Source organism: Pongo abelii, chromosome 1 (assembly GCF_028885655.2).
Source record: "Pongo abelii isolate AG06213 chromosome 1, NHGRI_mPonAbe1-v2.0_pri, whole genome shotgun sequence".
NCBI lineage: Eukaryota > Metazoa > Chordata > Mammalia > Primates > Hominidae > Pongo > Pongo abelii.
Genome location: NC_071985.2, coordinates 87,161,906 through 87,175,522, shown reverse-complemented (window position 1 = coordinate 87,175,522; position 13,617 = coordinate 87,161,906). Strand labels below are relative to the sequence as shown.

The window sequence follows — 13,617 nt, the reverse complement described above, 5'->3', positions numbered from 1 at the left end:
CTTCCAGATGTTAGCATTTTACAGTTTAAGGAACTTAAAATAGCCTTCAAACTTTTTGCCAGTTTCTCTCATATCCAATCTATTCTTTTAATCTGCCTCCCAAGCTTTTTTTCTAGAATACCAACCTGATCAGCTTAAATGCTTGAACTACCTCTTCTCCCCCATTAACTACAGAGTAAATTCTGATCTTCACAGTAACAAGAAACACACTTTAGTTCTCAGCATATCCATGCACCTTCATTTATCTCTCCTTCTCTCTCAAAGCTGCAGTAGGGGTGAAAACGTGTGATACATTTTCTCTTCCATCATAAGGGTCGCAACCAAAACTCCTATAATAAAAGACAGGTTAATAAGAGCAAAACCTAACAAATTTATTTAATCAAAGTTTTACATGACATGGGAGTCTTCAGACATGAAGACCCAAAGACCCAGGGGAAACTGTCTGTTTTTATGCTGAGGTTCGATGAAGAATGGATAGCATGTAGCCATGTAGATTAGACAAAAGGATATGATCTAGTGGTAAAGGACTCAGGGGGAAACACAGCAAGGCCTGTCTGTTCAGATTCTTCTTGATCTCTCTGTCTCTGTGTAGCATTCTTTCCTCCTGAGTATGGGGCAGGACTCTTCTTCAATGAGGGTCTTCAAGGGAGAAGGGAGAAAGTGGCCTTTCTAGGTTTTATGGCTTGCTTCGGGGAAGAGGAGTTCTAGTTTCTATGACCCATCTTGGGGAAGAGGAATTCTGGTTTTTGTGACTTTCTTTCATGAAGAAAGAGGAGTAAGAGGCAGGAGGGCAGGAGATGGCCAGAAAGAGACTTGGCTGCTTCTGAGGGCTTCCACTTTCCTTTAGTTCCAAGTACTTCTTAGCATGCAAAAGCACCATATTTTGGCATATGGTTTTCTGAGCTCTAACACTGCAATCATGCTAAACTCCTCTATGGTCTTCAAACATTCCACTTGCTTTTATTCTTTATGGTTGTGATGGCATAGAGGTCAATAGCAAAGACCCTGGAGTCCCACTGTCTGAGCTGGCATCGCATTACTACCACTTAATCAATGTGTAAGCTCAGGTAAGTACTTAAGTCCTCTATGCTTCATCTGTAAAATGAGAATAATTGAAGAACGTTCTCCCAGGATGGATCATGAGGAATAAGTGAATTAACTGGCATAAAGTGCTTAAACCAGTGCCTTGCTCAGTTAGTGACCGATAAAATCATCTGTTATTACTGTGCCCACTATTGTAATACTTTTCTCTTCTTTGTACAACGACTACATCTCTATTTATCATTTTAGGGTCTCCTTGTGAAAAACCACTCCAGATACAAAAGATTGAGTTTAGTCTCTATTCTCTGTGCTTTCCTGGAGTTTTGTAAAGTAAATCTTCACTTGACATCATGGATAGGTTCTTGGAAACTACAACTTCAAGTGAAAGGACATAACTAAACCAATTTTTTTTCTCATCAACGTTACAATGAAATGGCATTGATGAAATGATGGCATTCAAGGACCTGCTGTACATTGTTTCACTTAAAGTCGCAGTTTCCAATAATCTATTGATGACATTGAGGACTTACTATATAATAATAAATACATATATAATCAACGAAACAGGAATCAAACTGCTAACTCTGCTAACTGGTCTCCCTGCTTCCACACTCTGCCCACTCATCTCAGTCTTTCTTTCACAAGAGTCAGAATGATCAGATGAGGCCCCTTCTCTGCTTCTGTTTCTTCCGTGGATTTCCACTGCACTCTGATAAAGTCCAGCCTCTTGACCACAGCCTACAAATCCTTGCACGATCTATTGTTTACCTTTCCATCTCCTTTTATGCTACTTTCATCTTGTTCTCAATTATCTAGCTATGCTGGCCCCTTCTTGTTCTTTCCCATTTTTTTTTTAATTTTTAAAATTTGTGTGTATTTATGGGTTATAAGTGAAATCTTTTTAGATGCATAGGTTGTATAGTGGTAAAATCAGGGCTTTTAGGGTATTCATCATCTGAATGATGTACATTGTACCCCTTAAGTAATTTCTCACCATCCACTGACTTCTTGCCCCCTCATCCTTCTGAGGCTCCATTGTCCATCATTCCACACTCTACATCTATGTGTACACATTATTTAGCTCCTAATTATAAGTGATAACATGCAACATTTGTCTTTCTGTGTCTGACTTGTTTTACTTATGATAATGACCCCCAGTTCTATCTAGTTTGCTGCAAAAGGCATGATTTCATTCTTTCCCAATTTAGATAAAGAACACTCGCACTTGCTCTTACTTCTATTTGGAATACTAATTCCTAGGCTTCTTGCATTGCTTTCTCCTTCTCACCCATCAAATCTCATTTTAGATACCACCTCCTCAAAGAGGCCTTTCCTGACCACCTTGGCTAAATTAGCCCTTCACCATCTGATTACTCTCTAGCACATCACCTGCCCATTTTATTCATGGTACGGGTCAAAATCTGGAATCACCTGATTTGTTTCTTTTCTGACTCCTTCCACTGAGATGAAAACTCTAGTAGAGTGGAGATTTTGTCTGCTTGTATCAGGTACTGCTTCAAACAGCACCTGATACAGAGTAGGTGGTCAAAAGATATTCTTAAACAAATGAATAAATAAAAAGTAGATCTTTTGAGAGTAAAGCTCTTCCACACTACCAGAGTCATTCAGGAATGACAAATCATAGAATAACAGAATTTGATGCTTTGTGCATATCAGAGAAAGAAGGTGGAAGGTTGTCAAGGTATCATGATGTACCAGTCCTCGCCTCCTCAAACACAATCTGCAAGTCCCACAGTGAAAAAGTAAGTTAACTCATGTGAAGTGTTTTACAAACACTTTTTAAAAAGTCTTAAAACTTCTAAGAAAGCAAGATTTAATAGTCAAAGAAGTGAGTAAACATGAAATGCCTGAACAGAATAATGAGCTAAGCACAAAGTTAGAGACCCAGTTTTAATAGGGAACGAGAACATTGAGGTCTGCAGCAGCTCCTGCTTTCAAGGAGCAAGAACAAATTGGGCAAGTGAACACTCCTTGAATAAAATGTGTAAAATTAATTTTGGGTTATGTTCTATACTGTGTATAATAGAATGATAAAAATTATTTGACTAGCACTTTGTAGTTTAGAAATATCTCTATTTACACAGTTTACCTCATTTGATAAGACTGTTGAGTGATAGGATAGCATGGTGGACAATCCACATAACTGAATATCGAGACACCTGTATCTGGACCCACCTCTGTTAGTAAGAAGCTGTAACCTCAGCAAGTCACTTTCTCTTTCTGGGTCTCTATTTCCTTTTTGGTGAAATGAGCGTGTTAGGCTAGATTGCCTTTGAAGTCCCATTTTGTCTTTAAAGTCCCATCTATTGCAGTGATTTATATTTAACTCATGACAAATCAGGCTTCTGTTATTCTAAGTGCAAGACATAAAGCTTTTATTGTGGAATTTCAGGCATCAGTAAATCTTTTTGGGTACTCACTTATGTTCCTAAAATCAATCTATTTGAGTGATCACTCTTTTAATTGCCCAGGTAAACATAGAAGGCCATGGTCTTTCTTTGAGTGACCTTCTTTCCCTTTTAATTAGTCTGACCTCTTTAATGTCAGTTCTGACTGATTCATTTCCCTGGTCCATCTTCCTTGGTCTGAGGGCCTCCCTAATTTCACATTGCACTGCAGTTCCTTCCACACCACCATCAAGGATGGCTGTCAACATTCATTTGTTCTATGTTATAATTCAAGGAAAAGTTGCCCAGTAGCTAATCTAATAAATGCCCTCTTATGGGCAGCTAGAGACTTTTTCCTATAATTTAAATGCATCTTCTGTAGATTATGGTCCCTCCACCATTTTACATTTGTCTGCTGTCTCCTTGCTCTGCTAGTCATGGAACGTGTTGGTAGTGGGGGCAGTGTGGGATGTTCAAGGGCACGTATTGGGTAGGGCCACATATGGGCATTGCTTTGTGCCATTCTTTCTATATTTTTGGTATTTTGCACCTCACTGGAACCGAACTATTTTTCATCTCTTCCACCTAAACTATTTGATGCCTCTGTTTCTTATATATAAAGTATAGCTCACTGTAGCCTATGATCAGGAACCTATCTGCTTTCAAAATGAAAGCTGTTTTGGTCAGATCTAGCAATTAATTCCCTTCTTCCACTTACAGCTTTCCTCTGTAACTCTGGTGTAGGTATTTGGTATATGGCTATAAGATGTGAAACACCTGAATGATTCTGTCCATGCAGGCATTTCAGTTCATGATATTGTATGTAAAACATGCTGATTGTCCAGGTGTTCAGAAACACCTATAGGGCTTAATATTCTTACAATTAGTTTGAAGGCTGGCGATACGCAAAGCAAACTACATATTTTTCTGCCTGCTCTCTCTCTTTCTCTTTACATCTCTCTTTCTTTATCTTTTGAAATATCAGATTGGAGACTTAGAATTACATAAGACATAAACTCATTTGATATAAGAACTGCTGTGTGTATTTGCTCATCTACTCCCTCCTTTGGTCCTCGAGCTGCCGGTTTAGACTTTTTACAGGACGCAGGCATGTAAAGGAGAAACTGTCAGTGCTAGGCTGAATTCTGTTGTTACCAAGATTTCTAGAAAAGTATTCCTCAGTCAGGTTGATTACAGATATAGCAAATCTATTTTTCCTAGGGTAGTTTCTGTATGCTGCCGGGCTTATAACTGTCTGTCATCCAGCTATTTCTCTCCACCTTCTTGTTTGCATAACAACCAAGGCAACTTCCGCAAATCACTGCGTGGAGACAATGATCCTGCCAGCTCCCTTTTGGAAATCGTGAGGATCAGATCTTGGACCATGTATAATATGATGCTTCTAATCCAAAAGAGGAAGGGCATTGGGAGTCAGCTCCTAAGTAAGCTCCAGAATTCCTGCTGGTACTTTTCCTTCCAGGAAGCAACTTCCTTGGTATCTTTTTTTTTTACAGACATATGAATAAAAACTATATTTTGCAGCATTGTACACTTTTTTTCCTTTTCTGGAAATTCTAAACCTCTGACATTGGTAGAGACATTGAGTACATTTTTTCCCATATCCCTACTTTTCAGAGGGATTTTTTCTGCTCGTTCACTTAACATTGCCGATGCGTCAATCTTTTCTTCCTCATCTCTTTCAGGGGCTGGAGAGGCAGAGGGAGCCAGAGGAGCTGGTACTGCAGAGCTGTTGTCTGATTGGCTGGACAGTCGTAGCTGGGCTATAAAAGAGACCCCTACAGGCTTAGGAGGAAGACGCTCAGAGGATTCTGACAATATCTTTACCGGAGAAGAGGCAAAGTACGCTCAAAGCCGAAGCCACAGCTCCTCCTGCCGCATTTCTTTCCTGCTTGCAAATTCCAAGCTGTTAAATAAGATGTGCAAAGGGCTTGCAGGTCTGCCGGCTTCTTGCTTGAGGAGGTAAGATTGCTTTCAGCCATTAACCATATTAAACTTTTGGCTAGACTTTCTCAGTTATTTACATGTTGTACTTATTAACCTAGTTCTGTGCAATTAGAAACAGTGTGGTCAGGAGAGCACGACTTTCTAACTTTCCTCCAAGACTAGCTAGATATTGTGACTTAAGACATGTGCTCCCCGAATTTCAGTCCTTATGTGTTGTTTTATGTGACCTCAGTTTTGAGAACTGTTCTGTTCTTTAAGCCAGGTCTAAGAAAGCTAGTTTTAATTAAGAAGCGAGATGAGGTTTGAGGCTATGTACAGTGATCTGTAATATCTCCATCTGTGATTACTACTGTTATTTGAGCATCTGTGGAGTACATAGAAGCCTGGCTCTGGGCTTTCTGATTGTATGCTACATCTTGTTTCAGGAAAGGTACCCCAGAATGAGGTTTGGCTCCATCATCAGAAAGGCACTATGCTTTCTGTGTGGTGGTGCAGTATCTTTCACTCTCTATCTTCTTATAAGCAAATGTTACAATGAGATATGAGTTTCAAAGCCAGATCTTCCTTATCTCTCTGCCCCATCTCTAGTTCTTGAAGTGCCTCATATGAGTTTGGTTGAGAAATATTAATCATTACAAATCAGTTAATAGTTTTGTAGAAGATCTCATCTTAAAGACATTGTTTTGTTAATATACTCTCTTGATTTTTTTAAACGACCTTACAGACATACAACTATTCATTTGTGTTTGGTTTGTTCAAAAAAGGTATAAAGAAATGCATTCAGAGAATGATCATATATTAGCCAGTTGAAAATTAAACACAAAATGAGTGCATATTACATTACTTAATCTTGCAGTTAAAGGTAAAAAGTCAATCTAAAGGTATACTACCTGCTTTCTTATTGCTCTGCAAATAGAAATTACCACAAATTTTATTTTGGAAATAATCTCAGAAAACATAATTTTTTTATGTACTATTAAAACATTTACTTTTCAAATATTCTGTCATTCGGGAGTATGGAAGTATCGATGGCTTCTTTAAAATGAAGCAGGAGGGTCTGGCAGAGAGTATCTATGAAATAAGTTCCTCTGACCCTCACGCTTAATTTTCTGAATGGAGTGGAGCAAATTACTTCAAGCTTCACATATGAAATGAACCGTACAAAAATACAAGAGTGTCAGGAGAAAGTTATGCTCTGGTAAATATTTTGCAAAACAGATAAAAGATAATACTGGAGCTCTGTCCTCAAAGAGTTAAGCAGCTAATCTAAGGAGGTAAACTCTATGTCAGCAGGATGAACTGCTCTTCCGTTTCCTCATCAGTAAATTGCAAATCATCTAGTCCAACATCTTTACCACCAGTGCCTGAGGCTCCAGAGGAGCCATTGCCTGCTCAAGGTCACATAGGTGGTGGGTGAGTTAGGACCAAATCTAGAATTCCTGACTCCAATAACTTCTGAAGTCATTTTGTTTTTTATTTTTATGGTTTTATTATAAGAATACTTGCTAAGCACACTTACCCCCTGCATTGATCAATAACTCTAGGATCTCAGGTGGATCCAGCACATAGAAATATGAATTCGTTTCTATTTGGACTTCATGATATACTTACATTATCACCTTGGAATCATCCTAACATTTAGGATTATATCTTGTTATAATCAAAAAGGATGTTGCATCCCCCTGAACAGTCATCAGTCAGGGAAGCAGAGGAGGGAAAGTAATCTTGCGAGGAAGAGAAAATACTATTTAAGGGGCAGTCAGAGAACATAATGGAATTCAAACTTTCTGGGAAAACCTACATACATAAATGTATTAGTGGCCATCCTAAATGTCTTTATATCTTTGAGGCTTTATTTTCCCCACTCCAAATAGACACATTTAGTTATTTATTTCTTTTAAAATGGTATTTCTCTTTTTAAATTATTTCTTGACTTTTTTAATAAAAAGAGATGCAAGCAAGAGGATATTTAATAAAAAGTAAGATAGTTGAGCTTAAGGCTTATTAAAAGACCCCATTTTTCTAGTTAGTCAGGAGCCCTAATATGCCCTGGCTACCTATTAAATGGTGGCAATAAACTGGAAGCTCAGTGATGACTCTAGCCTGTTTCTCCTAATAGCTGTTAAGCCTCAAATGCCCTTTAGAGTGTGTATGTCCTTTAAAGTAGCTATTAAGAAGGAAAGCAGCAGCAGCAGATATTGTCTAGATAGAAGCCCCAAGGAGCTGAGGTTTCAGCTTGGGCATTTGTTTTCGCCATCCCATGTTCCATTTCCCTCTGCTGGAGCTGCACACCTCAGTGTATTCTCCCTCTATACCTCATAGCAGGAACTGCTCGGCCCCGCCACGTACATGGCTGGAACTAAATAGACTTACTTTCCCGAGGTGCTTCTACAGTTCCCTCTGCCAGCAGGGGAACAGATGGAAATAGCAATCACCTGCCAGAAGGTGGCGTGCAGCAAGGATGTGCATCTTTTGCCGCTACTGCTTTCTGATTCCTAAAAATTTCTCAGAGATCACTCATGTTTTCAGTGATTCAGGTTCTGTTGAAGATGCCAAAGGTATTCGGTTGGTCAAAATGACGGACATATAAAGGCTTCTGAGGTTTCTGAGGTAAACTGAAGGGTCAGAATTCCAGTTGTGGATGAAGGAACTAGTGTTATGACTCTGCCTCAAGGTTTTGTAGCAAGTCATAGGGAACCAAAAGAGGAATCTTGTTTTCCTCAGAGGTCATGCCCACTCCAACTCCCATTCCCTAAATAAACTGTCTCTGAGCCATAGACTAGTAATGGACTCTTCAAGCTCTACCATTAGGTATCTTTTAAAGAAAGCTTGTTATTACTATTTATTCATTTTTTTCTCTTCTGTGCAGTGCAAAAGATATGAAACATCGGCTAGGTTTCCTGCTGCAAAAATCTGATTCCTGTGAACACAATTCTTCCCACAACAAGAAGGACAAAGTGATTATCTGCCAGAGGTAAGAGAAAAGGCCTTCGTGAAGATCTACTGAGTATTAACTATCTGACGATAGGGATGTTCTGTGAGAAGGAAGTTGTGCTCCTAGTTAAGCCAGATTTGGATCAAGATAGCCTCCATTTTCATGGAGATCATAACTACATTTGAAATTTCTATACATTTGGTGAAAAACTGCCCTCATCAATAACATATTTTGTCATAACGATGGAAAATAAAATCTTTGCCTTTATTTAGGATCTTAGATTTCTTACCCCAATTTTTTTTTACCATGGCATTCCAATTTTTCTGTTTCTCTCTATTTTTTCTAGAGTGAGCCAAGAGGAAGTCAAGAAATGGGCTGAATCACTGGAAAATCTGATTAGTCATGAATGTAAGTCTGACAGCAACCTGGGATGAGGTACTCTGGATAAGACAAGTTATATTATGCTGGTCTAATAGAAACTGCAGCAAGGCCTGGCTTCTTTCTGATGTTCAGACTCAGGAGACTCTTTAGGTCTTAAATTCAGTCTGTTTAAAATTTTAATATGCCCTAGAGCTTTGTGATATACAATGAAAAGTTTATGCAGGAACCGTGTGGAAAACCATCTCTCTCATTACAAGGAAAAGGGGAAGAGAGAAAAAAATGATAAATATCAATACCTTCTTGCAAAATCAATCTCAGTTTCTCTTTCCCAAATTGACCTTGGTAATTGATAGCTGCATAGGCATTTCAGAAACAAAATACTTTCTTGAAAGAGGCTTCCAACTTGAGTAAGAATCATTAGGTAGAACTGGGATCCACTGGATATCAAACACAGATTAGGGTTACCTGACTCCAAGTGACTTGAAAAAAGTGGGGGAAAAAGGGATTGCTTGAACCCATGCTTTATCCCCCAAGTACCTCAACTTTATGTGAAATATCATATCCAAGAGGCCAGCCAGTGTGATGACAACTGTGGTCCTTTCTCCTGTATTATAGGTGGGCTGGCAGCTTTCAAAGCTTTCTTGAAGTCTGAATATAGTGAGGAGAATATTGACTTCTGGATCAGCTGTGAAGAGTACAAGAAAATCAAATCACCATCTAAACTAAGTCCCAAGGCCAAAAAGATCTATAATGAATTCATCTCAGTCCAGGCATCCAAAGAGGTAGGTTTTTTATGGATACATAAAAATTGTACATATTTATGGAGTATGTGTGATATTTTGATACATGCATACAATGTGTTAACGATCAAATCAGGGCAATTGCTATATACATATCTCAAACATTTATTATTTCTATGTGTTGAGAACATTCCAAATCTCCTCTTCTAGCTACTTTAAAATATACAATAAACTATTGATAACTATATTACCCTAATGTGCTATCAAACACTAGAACCTATTCCCTCTACCCAACTTTCTATCTATTCCTTCTACCCATTAGCCAACCTGACCAAAAAGGTAAGCTTTTATGGCAGAGAACTCTCTGGATCTTAGTGAAGGTTCCTAGAATAGTGGAGCTGACTATCATAATCTTGACAACCCAAAATAAATCAGTTTTTTAAAAAATCTCTTTTATCCATGTGGCTTACCATAACCTCCCTTCATGAATTTTTCTGATGAATCTCCCCAATTTGTTAGACAGAACAGAAGATCTTGCCCTGCTCACTCTAAAGCAGAAAGGTTCATTCTGAACCTTTCATACTCTCTCACATGTGTGAAGGAAGAGCCTAATGTCGCTTTTGTTTTTTGCTTCTGAAATACAGAGGGTGCACTGCCACTTACAAATCACTACAAAGCATACAGGCTTGCATCCTCAACAGGGATATAGGTCTAATGAAGCCTTGGCCTTTGCCCCTCAGGTGAACCTGGATTCTTGCACCAGGGAAGAGACAAGCCGGAACATGCTAGAGCCTACAATAACCTGCTTTGATGAGGCCCAGAAGAAGATTTTCAACCTGATGGAGAAGGATTCCTACCGCCGCTTCCTCAAGTCTCGATTCTATCTTGATTTGGTCAACCCTTCCAGCTGTGGGGCAGAAAAGCAGAAAGGAGCCAAGAGTTCAGCAGACTGTGCTTCCCTGGTCCCTCAGTGTGCCTAATTCTCACCTGAAGGCAGAGGGATGAAATGCCAAGACTCTATGCTCTGGAAAACCTGAGGCCAAATATTGATCTGTATTAAGCTCCAGTGCTTTATCCACATTGTAGCCTAATATTCATGCTGCCTGCCATGTGTGAGTCACTTCTACGCATAAACTAGATATAGCTTTTGGTGTTTGAGTGTTCATCAGGGTGGGACCCCATTCCAGTCCAATTTTCCTAAGTTTCTTTGAGGGTTCCATGGGAGCAAATATCTAAATAATGGCCTGGTAGGTCTGGATTTTCAAAGATTGTTGGCAGTTTCCTCCTCCCAACAGTTTTGCCTTGGGATGGTTGGTTAGTGCATGTCACATGACATCCACACGCACATGTATTCTGTTGGCCAGCACGTTCTCCAGACTCTAGATGTTTAGATGAGGTTGATCTATGATATGTGCTTGTGTGTATGTCTATGTATATATATTATATATACATTATACACACATATACATTATTTCTGTATATAGATGTCTGTGTATACATATGTATGTGTGAGTGTATGTATACACACACACACACACACACACATTTGCAAGAGTGATGGGAAAGACCCTAGGTGCTCATAAGTCGAGTATGTGTATGTACTTACATGCGTGTTTTGATCTCTGTTCTTTCATACTACATTTGAACAGGGCAAAATGAACTAACTGCCATGTAGGTTAAGAAAGAAATGCTAACCTGTGGAAAGTTGGTTTTGTAAACTTCCATGGATCTTGCTGGAGAAGCATCCAAGGAACTTCACGCTTGATTTGACCACTGACAGCCTCCACCTTGAGCACTATTCTAAGGAGCAAATACCTTAGCTCCCTTGAGCTGGTTTTCACTGATGGCACTTTTGAGCTCCTAAGCTGCCAGCCTTCCCTTCTTTTCCTGGGTGCTCAGGGCATGCTTATTAGCAGCTGGGTTGGTATGGAGTTGGCAGACAGGATGTTCAACTGAATGAAGAAATGCAGCTAAGGCCTTGCCAGCAACACCTGCCATAAGTTACTGGCTGAGTGAGGGCATAGAAGTTAAAGGTTACTGTTTTTATCCTCTATCCTTTTTTCCTCTCCTGATCAAGGTGCTCTTCTCATTTTTTCCTTGAGAACCTTAGCCATCAGATGAGGCTCCTTAGTTTAATGTGGTTGGTTGTTTTTTCTTTGTAATGGCTCTGGGCTATATGCCTATATTTATAAACCAGCAGCAGGGGAAAGATTATATTTTATAAGAGGGAAACAAATTTTCACAATTTGAAAAGCCCACATAAGTTTTCTCTTTTAAGGTAGAATCTTGTTAATTTCATTCCAAACATCAGGGCTAACAGAGACTGGAGGCATTTCTTTTTAGGCTCTGAGACTAAATGAGAGGAAAAGAAAACAAAAAAAAAAAGTTTGTGTAACCAATTGTGAGAATTACCACTTGAAACTTTTCAAGGCACTTGAAATACTTGAAAACTTCTCATTTATGTTATTTATGATGTTATTTTGTACGTGTTATTATTATTATATTGTTTTATAAATGGAGGTACAGGATATCACCTGAATTATTAATGAATGCCCAGGAAGTAATTTTCTTCTCATTCTTCTAAAACTACTGCCTTTTAAAGTGCACACACACGCGTCCACATACACTGCATTCGTTGCTCCAGTATAAATTACATGCATGAGCACCTTTCTGGCTTTTAAGCCAATATAATGGGCTGCAAAATGAAGACACCAGAGTGTATGCATACAAATCTCACTGTATTAAAGATGCAGGTTTTCTAATTGTACCCTTCTTGTCTCTCCGGCAATCTTGCCCTTAATATCCCTGGAGTTCCTCATCAGTGTCATTTTCTGTTATACACAGTTCCACGATTTTGTCTCTAGTTGACTTCAAATGTGTAACTTTATTGGTCTTGCCCTATTATAATTGTCATGACTTTCAGATTGTATCCGAACTCACAGACTGCTGTCTTACTAATAGGTCTGGAAGGTCATTCTGAATGAGAAGTAAATTATTTTATGTAATACATTTTTGAGTGTGTTTTTCAGTTGTATTTCCCTGTTATTTCACCACCATTTCCAATGGTGAGCTTGCCTGCTCATGCTCCCTGGACAGAATACTCCTTCCTTTTGCATGCCTGTTTCTATCATGTACTTGATAGGCCTCAAAGCTGATGCTTCCAGTGAAACACACGCATCTTAATAATAAGGGTAAATAAACGCTCCATACAAAACTATTTGCTTGGAAACACATTAATGATCCAGAGACATGCTATGAGAAACATCAGGGTGTAGGGTGACTTTAGAAAAATATTCATACTGAGTCTTTAATCCCTCTTGTGCCAGTGAACTCTGGGAAAGAAAGCACAAAATGAATATTGTTTATTCTTTACTTCATGCCACTGCTCTGCTTGGCTCTACTCATAGAACCAAGGCAATCTTAGCTTCAGAGACTGCTAAACAGATTAAGCGATTTGCTTGCAGATTCTCAATCAGTTTTCAAGGGATAGAGCTCACCTTCCAGAGCCATTCTTTTATTTCCAGTTATCTGCCTGTTTGAGAGATGGTAGAGCAGTGGGACATTGAGAGAGTTGAAAGGAGCTATAGATTCTTACCCAAACTTCGAAATCCTTCCCTCCCTTTTGTTAATTCTCTTTCCTGGAAAAGAGGTCATAGAATGTTCACATCCTCAGTAATAGGCCCTGTGCTGTGTCTACTATGTCATGAGACTCCCATTTCCTGACCTTTCTTTCCCATTGTAAGAGTAGTACTTACAAGGTGTTAAGGATAGATGATCTTCAACACTTTTGAGTAATAGATCCATTTAAGGATCTGGTAAAAACTATGGACCGAACCGTCTTTTAAGAAAAAAATTCAGAGAGGAATCTAAATTCTGTGTGTTTTGAGGGGAAACTCTCAGAATCTCCCCTCAAAACTATCATTCTTCTCTTATACTATAGATGTGTCAGACTCTCACTGGGACCGTATAGTTGCTGCTCCCTGTATTTGATAATATCTATCAAGAACTGCAGGGTAATTCAAAGTCACTGCTATTAGCAGCAAGTGTGAGCAGTGTTGGTTTCCCCAGTCTCTACGTCCCTCATTCTTTCTTTCTTCTTTATGGTTGTCTGTTAAAGAAGTAAAAAAAAATATTGGCTGACCCTTTT

The 13,617-nt window shown here is 39.0% G+C and overlaps 1 protein-coding gene across 3 annotated transcripts; it reads left to right on the top strand.

Annotated features, from left to right (window-relative positions):
* Positions 1-4,746: 4,746 nt before the first annotated feature.
* RGS4 (regulator of G protein signaling 4) lies at positions 4,747-12,687 on the top strand. Of its 3 annotated transcripts, none has more exons than XM_009241512.3 (6): positions 4,747-4,891; positions 5,153-5,429; positions 8,284-8,388; positions 8,696-8,757; positions 9,346-9,512; positions 10,211-12,479. In XM_009241512.3, the coding sequence occupies exons 1-6, from the start codon at positions 4,834-4,836 to the stop codon at positions 10,448-10,450; spliced, it is 909 nt and encodes a 302-aa protein (XP_009239787.1). In that variant the 5' UTR covers positions 4,747-4,833; the 3' UTR covers positions 10,451-12,479.
* Positions 12,688-13,617: the final 930 nt, after the last annotated feature.